This window comes from Ptychodera flava, chromosome 20, assembly GCF_041260155.1.
Source record: "Ptychodera flava strain L36383 chromosome 20, AS_Pfla_20210202, whole genome shotgun sequence".
NCBI classification, from domain to species: Eukaryota; Metazoa; Hemichordata; class Enteropneusta; family Ptychoderidae; genus Ptychodera; species Ptychodera flava.
Window position 1 is genome coordinate 20,647,355 of NC_091947.1, and position 20,355 is coordinate 20,667,709.

The 20,355-nt window shown below is 41.6% G+C and overlaps 1 protein-coding gene across 1 annotated transcript; it reads left to right on the forward strand.

Annotated features, from left to right (window-relative positions):
* Positions 1 to 10,225: 10,225 nt before the first annotated feature.
* LOC139120286 (uncharacterized) lies at positions 10,226 to 15,778 on the forward strand. Its single transcript, XM_070684574.1, has 2 exons — positions 10,226 to 12,132; positions 14,441 to 15,778. Exons 1-2 carry the CDS (start codon positions 10,671 to 10,673, stop codon positions 15,445 to 15,447), a joined length of 2,469 nt encoding a protein of 822 aa, XP_070540675.1. The 5' UTR covers positions 10,226 to 10,670; the 3' UTR covers positions 15,448 to 15,778.
* Positions 15,779 to 20,355: the final 4,577 nt, after the last annotated feature.

The window sequence follows — 20,355 nt, forward strand, 5'->3', positions numbered from 1 at the left end:
AATACTGCAGAAAAATATAGTGAAGGCCTCCCACGAACCAACCACTGCTGAATATGTTGAATATTAAAGGGAAATTGTGAAAAGTTTCGTCAACTTGTGCATTTTCTTCCCTCCAGATGTCTTCATCCACCGATCGAAAACGGGTCCTGAAACTGGATCCATCGTGTACAAAGGTCAAAACGGTCAACAGAAGTGCATTATCCTCGGTACGAGATTTGCCCTAGAGTGGTTTTAGCGTGTGTTCGCAAGTAAGGGATTAAAACGTCTCGACTGCCCTCGTCAAATATCCGTGCAAATGACGTAAACACGCACTTTTGATTTTCCAAAGATAATTGAGCCAATCGCTGACACACTTTGGATTAGTTGTACCGCACTCTGGTATCTCGCACATTGTTCAGAGTAATCAGTTGCGAGCATTTGACTCGTTTTTGCGTCACACTACAAATATATCGATGACAGATTGCCTGTTTGCGGATCACACAGCCATTCGATTTCTTCCGCGTTAGAAACCTTTCAGTTGATTTTTCTGATGTTTGCGGCATTATGAGTGTCTCTATCCGATGTTTTAAGCCTAACACAAGGCCAACTCGATATCGTTTTCACTTTTAGCGCGATGTTTAGCGCTTTTTCCATAATATAATTTTTTTCACTGTGTGAGCTGATTATATGGCGCAAGTTAACTTTCTTGTGCTAGCGGTAGGCCGACTCGTTGTGTAACATTCAACTGCGTCGCAACAAGAAGGAATTAATTACACCATCCCTGTGTCGGGGCACATAAAACGGACGGATTACATGCTAATTAATGGTAGAAATCTAATGCAACGAGATTGTTGCAGGGGATCTCGTTAATTTGTCCCAAAGTTAGAGAACAATAGCTGAAAACGAGAAAGAATCGATAAGATAAATGGATCTGACCAAAAAGAGGGGGTCGAGCTCACGGAAACGAGTTTCAGTACTCGTGTGGAGGTGCGAGACCCCTGGTGGTGCGGGGGAGGTTTTGTAATGAGAAGAAAGGGGAGGGCATGGTATTGTCTCCTCTAGCTTGTACATAGTCGATCACCGACGAGGTAGTTACTGATATTTACATTGTGTTTTATTGTGGGGACAAGAGGAACATCCTCGTCGGAGATTGGATGTTATTCAGGGACATTGTGAAAAACACCGCATGGTTCCTTCCCAGCAGCGAGTTGGAAGACCCTTTTTTTTTCTCTGGTGAATTGAATGCCACCTTATTTCTAGAGGAGAGAGTAGAAAAATACTTTTTGGAAATGTGAACCACATGTTTCCCCTTTTCTTTCTGACATTTTGAAATGCCTCCGGTATGATTTTAGCATCACTTGTTCAAGGGTTAAGAACGGACTTGAACCTCGCTATTTAGGGCAACGCGCCTCTCAAGGCATTTTGAGGATCAGAGTAGAGAGAGTAAAAACGCTAACGGCCTGCGAAAGCTGATGTCTTTGGAAACCATCGGATAAAAAACCCACTCAGAAAGCGTTTCTTAGGGGAACAAAAGACAAACAAGCATCACTTGAAGTCCGTGGCCCAGGAACAGGATGAACGTATGCTGGATGAAGACCTCTAGAGGGCGCTGCAGACAATTCCTTCCATTGTTCGAACCCTTGGACGAGAACTTCTTCAAACGATCTGTGTGACATGAAGTGCTCCTGTTTGAACGATGTTAAAACACCAGGAAGCTATCTTGAAACCTGTAAAATTGGATTTAGATAAGATTTAAGATCCGCAAATCTTTTATAACAGAAACTTGCTTTGGTACAGGGTTCAATCAATGTCAATCGGTTAAACGTTAGTATATTGTGCAGGTACAACAGAAAAAGGTTTCTTTTACCGTCCTCCTCGAAGGGTTAATGTTTTCTCGAGACCTCACCATTCTAAAGATTAAGAGATCTTCTCTTTTTGCGTTCTGACCATCTAAGTATAAAGAATGAAGTGTTTCTTCACAAAATGATTTCTATGACTTGTGAGTTAAAATGGTCCTTGTTTCTCTCTAGTGCAATAACAATAACACCGAAGTGATCTGGTGAATGCCTGGTACTTTTGAAAATGCTGTGTTCCCTAATGGACTCTGGCATTGTATTGTCGTCTTCAAATGACAGCGCCGATGATCACCCATGCGATGTTTAATCGGACCTATTGCTTGGTTTCACGCTAGACAGATGATGTTTTCATCGTCTACCCCGGCCGCGACGAATTGCAGATCAACGTTTGGCATGTTCCGTGCTTCATTCTGGTCACAGTTCTTATTGATGTCATGATCTTTCAATTAAACGCGTATTAGCGAAATGCATCGATAGAATGGCGAACGTTTCTCGCGCCTGTTTGACGAAATGTACATGCAAAAGGCAATGATCAGTAATTGGCGATTTGTTCGATAAGGGAACTGAGCGTACATCAAATTAATGGATTTAACACTACTTATCGACAAATTCACCCAACACTCGAGTGTGACTTCGAATACAACGTGCTTGACAGAACATTTTTTCGTGTAATTATCATAAGACAAGTCGCTAGAGAACGAGAGGAAATATTGACGGATCCTGAATATACCGTTTCACCTACCTCTTGCCACCCGTCATGCACATTTTTGTTCAAAGGCATGTTCCTCTGGGCAGCCTGTAGTCATCGCATATTTTTATTTCCTTTACAAGTCTGAGCATAATATCAGCTTTTTAGCTTATATTCGATCAGGCTTAGTTACACTCGAGAAGTTAGGGTCTCAGCTTATATCAACGATATCGCTGACAATGTGACCAAAATGATGAACAACAGAGATCTGTCTCAGTGCCGGACAAAATCGTCATAAGCTACGCCGATGCAAACCCCATGAAGACCAGACATAACCATAAGCATCACATAACCATCACTTTCAAGTCCCACCGTCGGTTTAGAAAGTTTAAGATCCGAGTCTCCTGTGCAAAAAGCTCAGGGGATGAAACTGGCAAATACATTTCGAAATCTTGACTGTTTAGATATCAGTAACATAATGCGATCAACGCAACGTCAGGGGAAGTTATCCTATCAAAGACAACGTTTCGTGAGAAAAGGTGCATGTCCTGAAATTATGCATGTCACTGAACCGTCAGATGATGGCAGAGATCGGTTTCCATGGTAACCAGACACCCGAGGGATGTTTGTGCTCAGACTTTTTACGTCCATGGCGACAGGTGATAAGTACTGATAGTTCTGTACAGAATCGGATTATCTTGTCAAAGTACAGTGAACCGGAAGAGTTGCGAGACCAACAAATTGGAGGTATTCCTGTCCTTGAAATATTTAGTGCTGGTCAGTACACGCGGATCTATCTCTTGGAACTACATGAATACAGCATGCGCTGAATTTATGTTGGCGGGAGATTCTCCGGTACAATATGTACATATAGGTCTAAAAATGTGCAACATTTGAGCTGTCGATAGTGCACGTGGTATACTGATGATTTGACAAGATGCTTTCGACGTAATTGACATTATTGTAGAACTCTTATACCTATTTTATAATGGCTGACGAACTATTCAAGAAAGAAGAAATTTTAAATTGATTTAAAATATGTCTGTCATAATCGACTGTCTGAGACATTCTTGTAATATGTAGTTCGTTTTCCACCTGTCAGTTTCTCAAGCTAGAAAGTTGACAATAATAATGGAGGGAAGTTTAGATAGACGAAAGTCTGTATTAGTACATTTAATTCACAGGCAAGCACGAACCTAAACACCATTTAGGAGAACTACACCTAAGACGGCTGACTTCACTTAAACTGTTGCTCAAACTTCCCGTCAGGAAAATTTGTATTATTCCCTTCCAAAATCAAGAAGAAAAATCAAAGGTAACGTGCAAAATTTGGTGCTAGAAAGCTCCATTACTCAATATTTACGGATTCCTGAAATTCAAAATGGCCGCCATCCCAGTTAACTCTCTTGGGATATTTTTTATGTCACTAAAATAAGCTGATGACAACTTTAGTCTCGCCATCGGCTTCAAAATGAGCCCCAAGAAGTTGTTGACCGAACAGTATTGTAAAAATTTGAGAGTCCGAATATCTGTCCCCGAAGTGAAGTCTACTTTAGTAGAACTCAAACTAGACAAACAATCTGGCGCCTCGAAAGCGAAAGACTTAAGTTTTTGCTCAACCTTTCCTCACATGAAAATCTGTAACCATTCTCTTTCACAATCAAGAATAAAAATCAGGGTTCACGGTGCAGATTCTGGTACTCCAGAAACAGACTAGCTAACGTTTACCAATATTTGAAGTTGGCCGCCATTCCCGTGTTAACTCTATGGGGAAAAATAAAATTTTCGATTTTGGAAAAAACTAAGACGGTGATTTTTTTCTCTTACTCCAAGAAAATTTACTATAAGCCCCACAAGCGATAGACCAGAAGAGTATTGAAAGTCTGAATTTCTGTCCCCGAGGCGCATTCTACCTTAATTAGATTTGTAAGCTGCCTTTCAAAATATTCTAGCAAGTGTAAAAGATAGACTCGTGATAAATAGGAACCGCATTGAAAGATTTCTGTTTCAACTGACAAATTAAGAATGAACTTACCACCAACGAACTGATATAATGAGACCAGCCAATTCACAACAACACCGTACCTTCCTCTCAGCAGATTGCGTTTGTCAAACGTGCCAGCGCATAGAATATAAACCCGAGACAGATCGATATCGACGGTATGCCTTTTGGTTGCTGGTCCTGTTTTGCGTAACAAGTGTTTTGAGTTGTTGAGAGTTTTTGTTGAAACACCACCCGTCCAATTATTGCTAATAACAAGTAGTCTAATTGCTACTAATGAGAGAGAGAGAGAGAGAGAGAGAGAGAGAGAGAGAGAGAGAGAGAGAGAGAGAGAGAGAGAGAGAGAGAGATAGAGAGAGAGAGAGAGAGAGAGAGAGAGAGAGAGAGAGAGAGAGAGAGAGATCGCCCTCTGATGAGTCAGGTCGAAGATTGTTTCATTACTCATTTGATAATCAAATATCAATTTGATAATAAAACATTTAATTTATTGGTTTCTTTTCTTTTAAGGGAATGGTTGAATGGCTGGAAGGGTTTTTTCTAATCGAAGCAGAAGGTAATTTATAGCTATTTTACCATCCACGCTTTTATTTTGCCCAAAATTTATTAGAATGGCATGTCATGTAATAACACATCTGGTCATACATTTTCAAAATCGTCTGGTTGGTCGTCCCTGACACACAGAGACAGGGAACGATGCTGGACTGTAAGAGACCTGCATAGCCGACACGGAAAAAACAGTAAGATATTAGAAAGTGGAGCTCTGATAAACAGACAGACACAGGGAGAGATCAGGACTGGGAAAGTGTGATATCGAGACAGACACAGAGACAGGGAGGGGGATACGGGAACAGACTGGGTTACCTATATTGTACAAAATTGAGATTGCTGTCGCTATGGTGATTGGGCACTCACACTGAGCTCTCATCTCTTATCTTGTAGTAAAAAGATTTGGCCGAGAAAACATAAGAAAACCCTCTTTCAGTAATCAAGGTTTTGACGAAGTTATTAGGAGATACACTGGTTATAAAGCAAGGGGGCAGTTTGTTTGTATGATTGTTTTGAGTTTCAGCTGAAGAAAACCATGCTGCGTGTTGACCACACTTCACAGCACTCCTCGAGAAAGACATCTACCATATGAATACTAAAAAGAATTATAATTATATCCCTTGCTGTGAAAATGCGAGTTGAAGGCGAGTTCAATTATGGATTAGAAATTCCAAAGCCACAACATTGTTTAAAGGTTACTCCATGTAGGGGGCATTTATATCCGGCAGACGCCTGGAGGGTACGCAATATTGTATACGCCACGGAAATTCAAATGTGTACTTATGTCAGTACACACAGCCCTGGGAAAGTGACGTCAATGAATATGTAAATTAGACCAAACCTTTATATATGCCGAATTTTCTGCAAACCCCCTCCAAGGAAGAAGGTCACCCTGTTATTGTTCGAATTCCATTTCGCTTCCCATGCCCTCTCGTCTAACACGGGACTGCAAATCTAGACCAGCAGCCAGTGTTACAGATTAAGGCTTCGTCCCCCACAATCGGGAGAACTGCAACAGGTGGTCGCCGTCATGACCTTCATCCGGTCCTTGTAATAAACTTTGTTTAGCGCTGGCAATCAAAGCAAATTATTCTCAGAACCCTGATCGTCAGAATCACGATACTTTCAAAGCCACTTTTCATCATGGCGAATATGTTTGCTAAATAAAGTAGAACGAATGCTTTCACGACAAATTAATACTTTTGAAGAATATCACTGCTCTTTCTGACCTCACAAGCCTTTTATTTGTATAAATATTTGCCTACTCCTAATAGAGCAAGTATACAGACCTATCCAAAAGTATCTACAAACAATTGCTAGCTTACTAATCTGTGGACAAGGCAATCACTTTACTTTAATAAGGACAAGTCAACAGGCGTTTCCAATTCTGGCTTTCATGGTATTACTGGGAAAATAATCTAACCTAGTTTAGGGTCTGTCGACAATAACGTTTTGGACGACCATTACCCGTAAACAACAACAACAACAACAACAACAACAACAACAACAACAACAACAACAACAACAACAACAACAAGAACAAGAAGAACAAGAAGAAGAACAACAACAACAACACTCGCTACAAATACCTCCACCATCATCGCCATCTCAAAACAACTGCGATAACAACAACAATGACGACCAGATTGTAGATTTCTCCTTTGAGGCTCTGCATGGGGTATGAGGTCAATGAACTGGGCGATTGACCAAAAAGACTGTGAATAATCTAAAATATTCGACCTCTACAGGGCGAATCGCAAAATCGATAGAGCGGCAGTATATTTTTCAAAATACTCCAACAAGCGGTCTTTTGACAACATTTGGTTTTTAAACCAAACCATCCATTTGAAGGTCTGCAAGGCGCAGAAAACGTCTAGATGTACAGTGAACGCTTTCATTTTAGGGGCGATGACATAATATAAACATTCTGCATCAAAACGTTTATTTCTCTAGCCCTGAATGCAGACTTTGTTAATTTAACTGAATCAACAGGTCGATGGACTATCAAGGTGAAGAATAAATGGAGATGTGTTATTTTTCCTATCGTCTGATCATCGCTACCATTGTCAAGACGCGGCCTGCCTGTTTAATTTCGATCCTTCCTATTGATGATCCGTCTCGCTTCTCTCACACGTGCAGAATCGAGCTGCACTGTAGTGTTGACTTTGGGTAAACTATCTGACCACTTGTGTCCACAGATTAACGGATCGCCGGTGTTTGCTGACACATACGGGCACTTGTGTCTACTTGCCGGGCAATGAACTCTCGGCAGGGGATTTTAACATATCCATGCTTACAATTTTCTCAATATAGATCGATATCAAAAGAGACAGTGAAAGATACAGAACCAACAGACCATGTGAATTTGTTTATGCTGACTGCTAAATCAAGGCTACGGTATATAGCGCCACCAACGGTCATTTTACTCTGAATAATCAGCATCACTAGTCTGTGCATACACAGTAGAAGTTTCTAGTATCTGTGGTTGGTGAAAAAAATTGAGTTATAAGCCAACGTTAGAACGTTACAGATGAAATTTTTACACGATGAAATGATAATATTCAACATTAGCAGAAACTGTAGGTTTTCATATACGCTACGCGAAATACATACTAGGGTTAATGTACTGCAACCGTGCATGTTAATGCTACCCGTAGTGTAAATCTTGCGTTTCAGGCAAAGGTTGAAATTAGATTCATCGTAAAGTTACCCAGCTTTTCGTCAGATGACATGGACAAAATATCACATATGTCGTACGGGAAACCAATATTGAGCCTAAAAATGCTAACGAAGTAATTCAGCCAGGCAAAGTTGAGGGCGATATAATTGTCATGCCACATTACCGTGGCGTGAGGCTGCCATGCAGTCACGAGAACCAGTTGGTTCCAACATCTCGAAAAGAAACGCAGAAAATGTTGACCATTCAGTCAAGGGTAGTATCGAAAGAGGCATTATTCCAGCCCCCATATCAGTCCGTTCTCGATTATTTACATGTAAGTGACGATCCCTTAGTTGCCACCGCATCCTTATTTGAGTATAAAATGCTTCTTCCAAGCATGGAGGCACCTCTTTTTGTACCTCCATGTTCCATGTGAAGTTCCAATTTCTCACCGTTTGACGCCTTTGTATTTATCAATTACATGGACCCACAGTACCGGGACACTAGTTGGACAAGTTCTTTTATGTCCAATGGTGTGGAAGCGAAATTTGTAGCATGATTAGACTCAGCGAACAAAAACTTACGTGATGCTATTCTCTTCAGCGGGTTTTGGAATACAGCCAGGACATTGATATATCGCTTAGTTTCAAAAGCACGCTTGGTTTATATGAAAGAGTAGATTTTAAAATTTTTTGATTCATGACCCTTCGACATGAGCGTTTTTGAAAGGAGGGATAGGTTGGTAATGCTGTTAACATACGCCCTCTGTGCCGAATGCCCGATATTATCTGTTCAGTGTTCTAGGGTCAACCTTGAGAGGGAATTAATGCTTTGGGAAGAAAATGAAAGAATGACAAACAAACCATCACAATACAGATGAATGGAAGGAACAAAGCCGCTATTTGAGAAAAAAAACCAAACTATGTTTTTGTTTTGCATGACAAATTATTTTTGTTGTTGTGCTTGCTGAAACATGTTGAATTATCAATCGTCAGCGCTCTACTCACCTTGTGTACACACATAACATGTAAATATGCTGATGACGTAACGTCTGACAGATACCATAACATATGTCATAGAAGTGCATATTTACAAGCAGGTAGGGTGAAGGGATCTGAAGACTGACAATTTAGCATTTTTCAGCGACCACTGATAACAACAACATGATGACTGATAAAGTAAAACAGATAGATTCGAAATAATAACTAACTATAACTAATTTTTTTTTTACAATATTTTCATCCTTTTTTTGTTCTAGAAAACAGGTTAATTAAGAAAGTGTGTTGAAATACAAGGTACTCGCCTTGTAAACAACGGATTGTTTACAATATGCAGCGTAATTATTCACACATCAACTCTGGTCCAGAAAACAATAATATTGTCGAAACTATGACGTAGTATTTAGCATTACACGCACTCAGACTTTGTTGACAACTTGGAGTTAGTATATCAAGATTATCTTGAGGGCAGAACAAAAATGTTGTTGTAAAAACAGAACAAATATACTTGAAAACACATCAAAAGTTACATCGCTGAACAGGGATTTAAGACACGATTCCGAAAATGATTGACTAAACTTTACACCCGACAATTTTTGCCAAAATGTGGCATCGTGGTAGTGTCATATTCCGCATCTATTCTTAGCTACTAATTTTAGTACTTTTAGTGGTCCCAAAGACAAAAAAAATCCAACTCGATGTTAAGTGATATTGAACTTAACTAGTTTAAGCCCTTTCAATCTTCAACGTGTGCCATGCAGGGAGGGGGAGATGGGGTCGGGGGGGGGGCCTTGAGTTTCCACACTGTAATGAAAGGTGTATCCGCGACGTAATTAATAATATTCGACAAAGATATATATTTTATGTACTTTGAATGAAGCATTGCGCACAATACAAATTTCATCTACAGGACACAGTGAAAAACTACCCGTAGGACAGTCCGAATAAACGCATCCTACTGGCGAATACATTTTTGTTCTCTTATTCACATGAAGTCACAGACACCATAGCTCAAAGGTTATAAAGGGTGGACGATATTACATTTAATCACTTCCTCTTAGTCGCTTTATTTTCGATTTCTTGTATCTACCACTTGCGCTATTTTGTGGTTTCTCTGGCGCATTTGTTACACTTATTTTTCGAAAAATCGACCTTGCATTTATCGAGCGCTTTTTGAGGGGAAAACATCGATCGATGACTCTCACCTTTTCGAGGTTTATTTTTGTTCTTTCAAGAGCCGGTAACGTACCCTGGATATATCCATATCGGTTACAATTAGCATATAACGTGTTTCATAACAAGCGAAAAAACGATTTGGTTATGAAAGTGACAAAAAAGTAAAAGAAAAAAAGATCGTGTCTGACAAAAATTATCGTCATTACGTCACCGCACAACGCAGTACTGCATGGTAAACTTTGTAGAAACACAGAGAGGAACGACATCTGCATGACTTGAAAAGGCCGGGATTAACTGGGATCTGCCGTCTACTGTGCTATTTGCTTTGCACTTGTGGCATGTTGCTACAAGTTATTATCGTGGTGAAAGTCGGCTCATCAGCGAACAAAAATCCACGGTCAATAATCCGATAAAAATCAATTATGCGAACAATTGAAAACCCTGCATTCCAGCGAGAGGTTATGCACAGTGTCGAGCAGGACAAAACGCATGAGAGCCCCTTCTGCGAGTAGAACAGGTCGTTTGTGGGATTTGTATTTACATCAGACTTCTGTGCAGCCTGAAAGGCCAAAAAGCAGCTAGGTTTGGGTCGATCGAGTGCGGAACGCTGCAGCGCTGTAGCTTGTGTGGATCGAAGATGAGTGGCTGATGAGAGAGCAGTGTTGCTGAACACGATGCCACGACAGTCCGTCAAGACGACAATGCCGCCCCGTTAATACGTGTCCGCCATCTGTTCTAGTGGCGTCTGTATAAGCGACGGGAAGGCATGGTCCGCGTGTCCAGCACTTCAAATTTACGTCTTGCGATGTTGAGTGACAATTCCGACAACGTGAACGGGGCGGATAACGGCAGCTCCGTTAAGACTGGGGCGGACAGCGCCCCGTCCATCGCGATGAACGACCTCACCGCGGAGAACAAAAGCGCCAACGAAGGCGACGAGGAAGAGGAGAATATCCTTCTGGACGAAGATGCCATTTTGGCGCTCTCCGATTCCGACGACGATTCCGACGAACCGTCGCTTCTGCAGACCATCGCCGAGGGTGACGAAGATGGCAGAGAGGTCGCAGAGATTCGACGAAAGAAGAGTAAAGCGACGAATCGCGACGCTGAGCGGAAGACGCCTGAAGTACCAAAGGTCATCGTCACCCCCGAGGACGCACCCAGAGTGTCCGCTTTCACGGTCGTCTCTGGCTCTGCATTCCGTCCAATCGTGCCGAACTCGAGCGTCACCGACAGTGCAATTGCTGGTGTGGACAACTACCGTATGGCTGGCTTGCTACCGGGGAGTGAGAAAGACCAGCGACGCTTCCAAGTTGTAGTCGGAGAACACAAACAAAGGAGAGAGAAAGTCAACGGTGTTGGATTAGGAGCCGGAGATAACGGAAGAGTTGCGTCGTTCCGCGTTAGGAACAAAGACAGCTTACATAGTCAGGGGATTATGGACAGCGATAGTTCTCTAGTTGTAAGAAGACATTCGTTTGCCGGCACGGCAAAGAGCGAGAAGTCGCTATCAGATCTCAGGGTTTATCTCAATCGAGGCGAGCGACGATCGTCACAAGGATGGGCCGCCGAAAAATACGGAAGCCGCTGCAGGGCGCCTTTAATCATGGTTGAGCGAACATCTTCGTCGTCATCCGACAGCGAGTCGGAAGAAACGAAAACCGAGTTAAGCATCGCCTTCAGTCCGACCAAGAACGCGGTGCATCGCACAGGTCTTCGTGCTCTCGGCCGTGCAAACTCTCATGCCACACCGTCGGGTCTGTCGGTGTCTAAAACCAACAAAGTTGCGCGGAGGTACTCCATCGGACACACTCGTGAAGCTCACCTGAGGAGTCTTGAAAATTTCAGACGCGAAGACATTCCATTTCTTAAAGCAAGAAAGGAGGAATATCGAAATTTGTCCCATCAGCAAAACACCCAGAATTCCAGACAACGTCGGCATGCAACTATCGAGCCTCCCAAGTCAAGTCTTCTACTGCCTCCGTCTTTACCCAAGACAGAGTCCCCGACTACCCATCACGGGCGAACGCCTCTTGGCCAAGTTGACCCGACGACCATGCAGCGACTGAACGTTGACGAAAAGCCTCGGAGAGCGTCTTCAATTATCCCGCCTCGTAGAGACGCAACCTACGGAACGACCTTGGGCGTTGTGGATACCTCCGCCGAAGAGAAGCGACGGGCCTCGTGCCCAGCGGCATCGCTGTCGTCATCATATTTCATGTTGGGAGGTGAGCCTAGGGTTACATCATTTCTTGAGAATCCTCTCTTTCGAAAAATCTTCAGGGCAAACTATTCACGTAAATTTATTTCGACCCTGTCACAGCTTTCATGTATTCCCGTGTCTCTACTTGAGGTAGAATGCGCCTCGGGGATATCTATCCGGACTCTCCAATTTCTACAATTCTTTTCTGATCTACCACTTGTGGGGGCTCATTTTAAAGCCCTTGCAGAATGAAAAAGTTTAACCGTCTTAGTTTTTCGAAAATCCAAAATAAAATTTTCTCCCATAGAGTAACAAGACGGATGGCGGCCATTTGAATTTCAAATATCCGATCGCAAAATGTTGAATAATTTGTTTCGCTAGTTCCAAACTTTGCACGTTGACCCCTGATTTTTATTGTTGATTTGGTAAGGCTGAAAGTTTCATTAAGGAAAGTTTGAGCAAAAGTTTAAGTCTTTCACTTTCGAGGTGCCTACTACCTCAATTATCCTTGGCAAGTTAAAGCGAGGTGCTATAGAGTTCAACGTTTAACATGCGCTTGTTTGTTTTTAGTGCACTCTTGCCACACGGCGAATATCACATTCAAGGTCAAAGCATTTGCACCGGTACCCTTCCCTCTATTTTGACATCGAAAGAGTGTGAGCTCATTTCAGTATATGTCAACTCAAAACACTACTACTGGAAAACAGACGAGTTTTCCACCCCAACCATTGCACACAGTCAGTCCGAATAGAAAGCTCTTATTCACAATGAAGGGAGTAGGTCACTTATCCAAAATATCCTCAGTGCGCAATTTTTTTTCCTTTTTTTGTTCTTGTCAATTATATCAGAAACTTATGGTAAATTTAACACATTCATTAAAATCGAACAAAGCAGAAAAAAACACCCGTGACTTCAGTTCACAGTTTCGTATTTAAGGCCCGACTAAAAATTAGTACACTGGGAAGGGGGGGGGGGGGGGAGGCGTGCACGCTTCATTCGGGAAAAACAGACCCATGTCAAACTGTTATATGCAAATATATACGGAACAATCGATGTTCATTACTTATCAGGAGTCTTAAACTTCGATCCAGATAATTCTGTTGCAATCTGTGGACAACTGACCCAAACCTGACACCATTACCATGCTCAGAAAGTTGTAAAGCCAACATGAAACTGTTACTGAAGTTTCTGTATGTTTTGTATTCACTTTGACCGTTGCAATGTTGTTTAATTTACAAATGCCAAGCCATGAAAAATGTGGGTAAAAAAGGAGTGATCTCCATTCTCAGTGTTTTGCTACTTAGGCAGAAATCGATCATAACGACGGGGCGCCTGGCTTGTTACAATTCAAGTTTCACAGTTGATACCTTGATACCCATCATGACTGCAAGATTAAAGGAAAATACCCTTTAATAATTGAAATAACAAGACTCTATAGCTGTCATCCTGACATCTTTGCCAATGGTTTCTACGAACAAATAACTCTATGTGCATGATGCTCCCACGGACGCAGTATCATTACCTTCTGCAGACACAGCAGTGGCTTCCCCGACGTTGATAATTGAAACGTGATTGAGAAAACGAGTAACCACCTTTGATCGACGGGGTAAAATTCTCCAATCCTCCGTGTGGTTATCGCCAAATCATTGGGAGACAGGGTGTAGGGGCGGGGGGGGGGTGGGGGTGGGGACAACTCCTCGGATCTGGTGGAACATAAAACTACACAGAGACAGAATCGAGCATTTACTGCAGAATCAAGAATATTTGCTCCAGACTTGCTTGATCCTACCCTGCTGGGTTTGAAAAGAAATTGTTAATGTTATAATCATGAATCTATCAGCGAGAAGTTTGATTGAAATGGAAATCAACAATTATGGGTCATTTTTTTCGGTCAACTTCAGACCACAAATTTCAACAACTCGATATCGATCTTTTAATGGAGTCTCCTAATTTTCCAAAAGAAAGCTGTGGCTGTAAGAGGTTCTGTCAGAATCGATAACTTGTCCTTGTTTATTTTGATACAAACAAACAAGTTAGAAAAACGAGACTCATACAAAACCTACACTATCAAAGACTTGCTCAACTCATTAAACATTTTGCACTTTCTTGCAAATCGAAATCCTTGTAGTTTCGCGCTTAAAAGGATCGTGAATGCTCAAGCAGTAGGTTAATCAATTAATTAATAATTAGGACAATTGTTACACACCTATTAAATGTCTAAATGCCCTAATTAGCGAACGACGACGTCAAGTCTATTATCGAAATTAAATTGTAATTATGAAAAATATTCCTTTCTGTTTATTTGTGGTTTATTTTTGCTTCACTTTTTGCAGACGACAATTGGGATGATGGGAAGTCGTTTGACCACTATTTGATGACGATGCACTTGATGACCAATCCTGGAGAGAGCGAGAAAGTCAGGCAACTATTGCAACCGCTCATCGACCTCATCATACCCAAACTGAAAATCTTTAACATTGTCGAACGAGGCTTGGCGGAGAACCCCGACTCGCAAGAAATCGGGATACACGGAACGACGCCCTCAACCGGCGTGGTTTTATTCCTCCAGGAAGACTTCGGGATGGACCGCATCCTGAACGCCCAGAAGTACTTCCAGCAGCGGCCCTGGCAGCTACACCACCGGGACCGCCTCGGCACCAACATAGTTTCCTTGCCCTCAAACAATCAGGATTTTTACCTTTTCTCGTTGGACATGCCTCTTTGGGGAGTGCGACAAGTGCACGGCGGAAGGGACAACTTGAGGTTTATGGTCTTCGTGTCGGACGAGAACTGGGAGGACACCATACATCTGTACACTACACTCTTGAAGAAGGAGGTCCGTCTCAACAGAAACGGGTTCTCCTATTTCACCGTGTTCCGTGACAATACCATCAAACTTGAAATACAGCTGGCGCTGAAGCGGTTACCCAAGGGACTGAAGCCTCGCGTCTCCGAATCTTCCATGCTGCAGTTCAAAGTTGAAGAGATCGGCCAGATGGTTCCCCTCCTCCCGCACTCGTGCACTCCGATAAGCGAGCGTCGATGGCAGACGACAGACTACGACGGAAACCGAATCTTGCTCCTCGTAGCTCCGATAAAACGCTGCAGCCAGGACGTCGTCCAGCTCGGCGTGCCTACGAAGAAAACTCCCCGCCATGCGGGCTCCCACCGCGTCTCCGTGACGTCGATCAGCTCCGCTTACGAGTCCGCGAGCGAGTCCTGGCCGCAGTCGAAGCGGTCGACGTCGCCTTCGTCGCTGTCAAGCCACTCCTACCACTCGGTGTCGGAAAATTCCGTCAAAACGGACAGCTCGGACGATGACAATGTCATGTACATATGATAACTTTTTGTATTTGTATACAATTAATACATTAAACTTTGAACTTTATTTTGACAAGACTGTGGTATCTCTACTGCCATGAACTGAACGAAGACACGATCACACTTCCCGATGTTGAAAAAGCTTTGTACTTTGAAACCAATGTTTTATTTCTTCTCGATGTGTAGACTTACACGGTTTGTCCTTGGTCGGATCACATCTGAAACCAGAGCATACAATTTATTATTCTGGCTTTATTCATAAAATTCACACTGATAAAACCAGCTGTCTCCGCTTTGGCAATTGACAAGTCAAAATAATTGTAAGTAAATTAAAAAAATACAACAGTTGAGTTGTTACCGTTTTTTTTTTGTGTGAAATCAAACGATATTGCGAGCCAAGTTTTTATTCTGGCCATAAAGGAGATTTTAGTCTATCGACAGCGCCCCCAATCGGAAGGTGGAGGACAACAGCGAAGAACAGCGAAGAAAGAGCTTGCAACAAATAGTGCGCACAGTTGATGATGTTGGCTTGGAAACGGCATACATTTGCCTTGGCAACGGATCACATCAAGAATATTGTGTTTCTACCTTGGTTGAGGGGGGTGTTACTGTCTCTCGCAATGACATTATATAAACTGAAACATTCTTCATCATTAATTCGCTCTATCCATTCATTTATTCACTCATTCTTCCGCCGTTACTTGAGGGCGTAGTTTTACTAGTGAATATCCTGCTATTAGAGATCAAGTGCGTCAAGTAAAGAGATTGCTAAACTTCAATTCTAATGAGAAATTATAATGGTACATAAACCGTCCCAAAACTCTCTATTCACCAAGCATATTAGAAGCACATGCGGTACTCGTCTCTATACCTGGCCACAATACTTGTCACAGTGCATATGCACGACAAATAAATATTAAGGGAATTTCTACACAGTGATTCCTGTATTAAGGTTATTGCTAAAACCCTTCCGGCCCAAAATGCTATGTGATATGATAATATTTTTGATATTTTCTAATTTTAGAATGCATGTGATGCAAATCTATTGAATCCGCATTTCCCGTCACCTAATGCATGAAATTTGACGAAGTAGAACCATGAGAGAGAGAGAGAGAGAGAGAGAGAGAGAGAGAGAGAGAGAGAGAAGAGAGAGAGAGAGGAGAGAGAGAGAGAGAGAGAGAGAGAGAGAGAGAGAGAGAGAGAGAGAGAGAGAGAGAATATATATTTCAGCCTAAAACATACATCGCACGAAACTCACCCAGGGCAAGATACAACACCCATTCCTACCTTTCAGTATACTATATCAAGAGTGAAACCAGATTTATTTATGAAAGTCCTTTAATTTAAATGAAAAAAGAAAATTACAGGAGCTTGATGTGTCATGACTTTTTATTTCCAAAACATTTATTTTGGCGATTAAACTGTGTAGTTGTGATTTGTGTTTCAATGGATTGAACACTCAAGAAGAAGATTAAGAAAAGAAAAAGGAAAAACAAACACCCCCCCCCAAAAAAAATACAAAAAACAAAAAACAAAAAAAACTACGGCACAGATGTTTTTGCTCCGCCAATTCACAGTGATGTGGAAATGTAGTTCACTAACTCGGCCTGTGAATATAGGTCACTTTGACCCGGTTCACGCTTCGAAACCACAAATAATAATAGTCACGGTCCATCACGCACGGTCTCTTATCTCTACTTGACACAGAACCGCCTGCCCCCCTTCCAGTGTTGGCTTTCATTGATGCAGATACCAGACGGCGGACAGTACTCCACGAAGATTAAACTTATGACAGAAAACACGGACCAGATGCGTAAAGCTGTAAAACGAGGTCGAATTGCGAAACCAGGTCGTCTGCAATCTGTGGTTTCACATCATTTGACATCAGAAGTCACGCGTCGTCTTTACATACAAGGAAAACCTTATCCGCCGTTGTGCCGTATGTCTGTCGCTCCATGTACTGTTTTTATTGCAAGTACACAAGAACTTTTTAATACTCGGTCTTGACTTTTTCTGATAGACTTAAACCTTTTCTCAAACTGTTCCTGATGAAACTTTCAACAATACTTGTACAAAATCAAGAATACAAATCAGGGGTCAAACGTTGGTGCTGGAGAAACGAATCACCCAGCATCGAGCAATATTTGAAATTCAAAATGGCCGCCATCCCGCAATAAATTTTCGATTGTTACAAATCTAAGACGGTGAAAACTTTACTCATTCAAAGTGCTTCAAAATGAGCCCCAACAAGCGTAAACAAAAAGAGTATTGTGAAAATTTGAGAGTTGGATTATCTCTTCCGAAGCATGTTCTATCTCAATAGTTACGCTTGCTTACTGACCGGACTGGATAGCGGGCTCCGTCAGTGTATCTTCCTGATGGCAAACCGAGGGAAATAGATTTCTGATGCTCCTATAAGAGACTAATGTCAAAAATTTTGAACTTAAAAATAGACAACGACAAGAATCGGTAAGGATGCGCTTGCAAACACCTAAGGAGGGGTGTAGGAGATTTTAGGGGGACTTGAAAACAATTAAATGAGGGTACGTAAAAATTGACTTGTAAATATTGTAGGTCTGAAAGGGGGGACTTGTAAAAATTAATGGTACTGGTTGTGATTATCATAATTGGCCAAAGTAAGTAAATTCTTTGTTTTGCGTCCACTCAAAATCCTAAAAGGTACGCGGGTAAGCGGCTAAAAAACACACACAGAAAATTTAACACAAAATCTGTTTGCCTTTATTGGACAATTTTTCTCAAACCACATGAATACTCCTGTCACAGTGTGACACACTGTATGATCACTGTATGCATTTTCATAACAAATGGATCAAAATAAACAGTCATTCTTTGACGTTTGCTTTTCTCTTATTAGTTTTAGATTTCTTTCTTGTGCATTCAAAGTGTCCACATGTCAATACCATTGCACAGCAACTTGACAGCCTTGACAGTTTGAGGAATGGGTACACTATAACAGTATACAGTAGCAGTCTTTTGTCCTCAAGTTCTTGTACGTTTTTTTCAAGTTTCTTGTAATGCCTATGCTCTGATGGAATGTCATAGTTTTGCTGAAAGGTGTCTGTTTTGAAAGAAAACACCAAACAGAAATGGTAACTTGTAGCCTCTGCATTCAATTTTAGAAAGACGGGGCATCAGAGAGAAGAAGAAATTGATGATATAATTGACAAAAGTATTCCCTGTAGCTTCCTCGGGACCATCCGTAAAACCAGCACCTTTCCTTTCCATCAAATAAAAGAAAGCATTTCGCAATTGTCAGTCTCCACACACAGACTCATCAGACCCAAATTTAGGTGGAAGCTTCACATCTATATTCCTTGCACTTTCAAAGTACCACACCCCAGATTGATTGAAAAGATGAAGTATCATGGCATAAATGCAAATATTCTACAGTGGGTCAAAGCATGATTGACAAATACAAAACATCGAGTAGTCATAAATGGAGCATCATCTGAATGGAGAATACGTCACAAGTGGTGTCCAAAAGGGTTCAGTTCTTGGACCAATACTCTTTCTAATCTACATCAAGCATACTGGCGATGAAATTAGTTCTGAACTCAAATTTTTACTGACAATACCAAGACATATCATCCCTTGCGAAATTGTAGTGATCCTGAAATTCTACAAGCTGATTTGGACAAGCTACAAAAAATGAGTGAACACTAGCGGACGCATATTGGCTACAACAACCCCTTCAATAAATACTCAATGAACAATATTTCACTGGGACGTACAACTGAAGAAAATGATCTATTTCATTCTACCTTAAAACTTTCAAGCAAATGTGATAAGTTTGCAAAAAAGCAAACAGAAAGTTGATCTCATCAAATGATCATTGTCGATCAAATAAAAAAAATGTCATTCTTCGTCTTTACAAGCAACTTGTGAGACCACAGCTCGAGCATGCAGTACAGGCTTGGTCACCATGGCTACAAAAGGACATAAAAATCTTAGCACGGCAAATAATACCTAAACTCCAACACTACAATTATCAAAATAGACTTAAACAGCTTGGTTTAATAGCACTTGAACAAAGAAGAATTCACGGCGACATGATTCAACTCTAGAATTAGTTATCACAGGCTATGACCACTGTAACCTTTCACTTGAGTTACCAGCCGACTTGAGAACTTGAGGACACAGTCCCAAACTTCATAAACTAACCGTTCGACTTAACACAAGAAAGTACTTTTTTCAGCAAGAGTTGTGGACCTGGAATAAATTACCAGCCAATGTCATGAATGCAGAAAGTGTGACCTCCTTCAAGAGCAGCTACGACCGCCTACTACAAGTTTGAACTTTCACAGAGGGATTCTAATATACTTTCCCATACCCAAACTGATTAGAGAACAAAAAATTACGTAAAGGCCTTTCGTTTACAGGACTGGTCACTGGTTTATTTTTTGTTTCAAGTTAAAAGGGACGAATTAACCAAATTTTTGGCAAACCTAAAAGACCAATTAACTAGGATAGACCTCAACACTTTCCGATTTTTCCGTCTGCCATACTCTCTGAGTCGTGGTACCCAAGTCCAATCGGCCGACTGAATCTCTCTCTGTTCAAGTCCCGATTGCTCACAATGACCATACCTTCAAGTTGCCGTGCAAAGGTTTCCTGTTTTTTAACTTCGATTATTTCCCTGCTTTCATCCATTTTTTATCGTGACGACAAAGCCACAACAGGCAAAACCAAAACAGACAGCCAGAACGTGAGGCCCCAGTGTGAGGCTGAGAGTATTGACAGGTGTAAATGTGTAGAGAGTACTGGTTTACGTCACCACATGGTTCATTTAGTGAAATCTGACTGCCGTAAAGGAGTGTTTCGTCGCAAAATTAAAAGCCACGACTTGTTTTTGCGACAAAATAGCGCCACCAACGGCGAAATTTAAAAAGGAAAGTTTGTGTTTTTT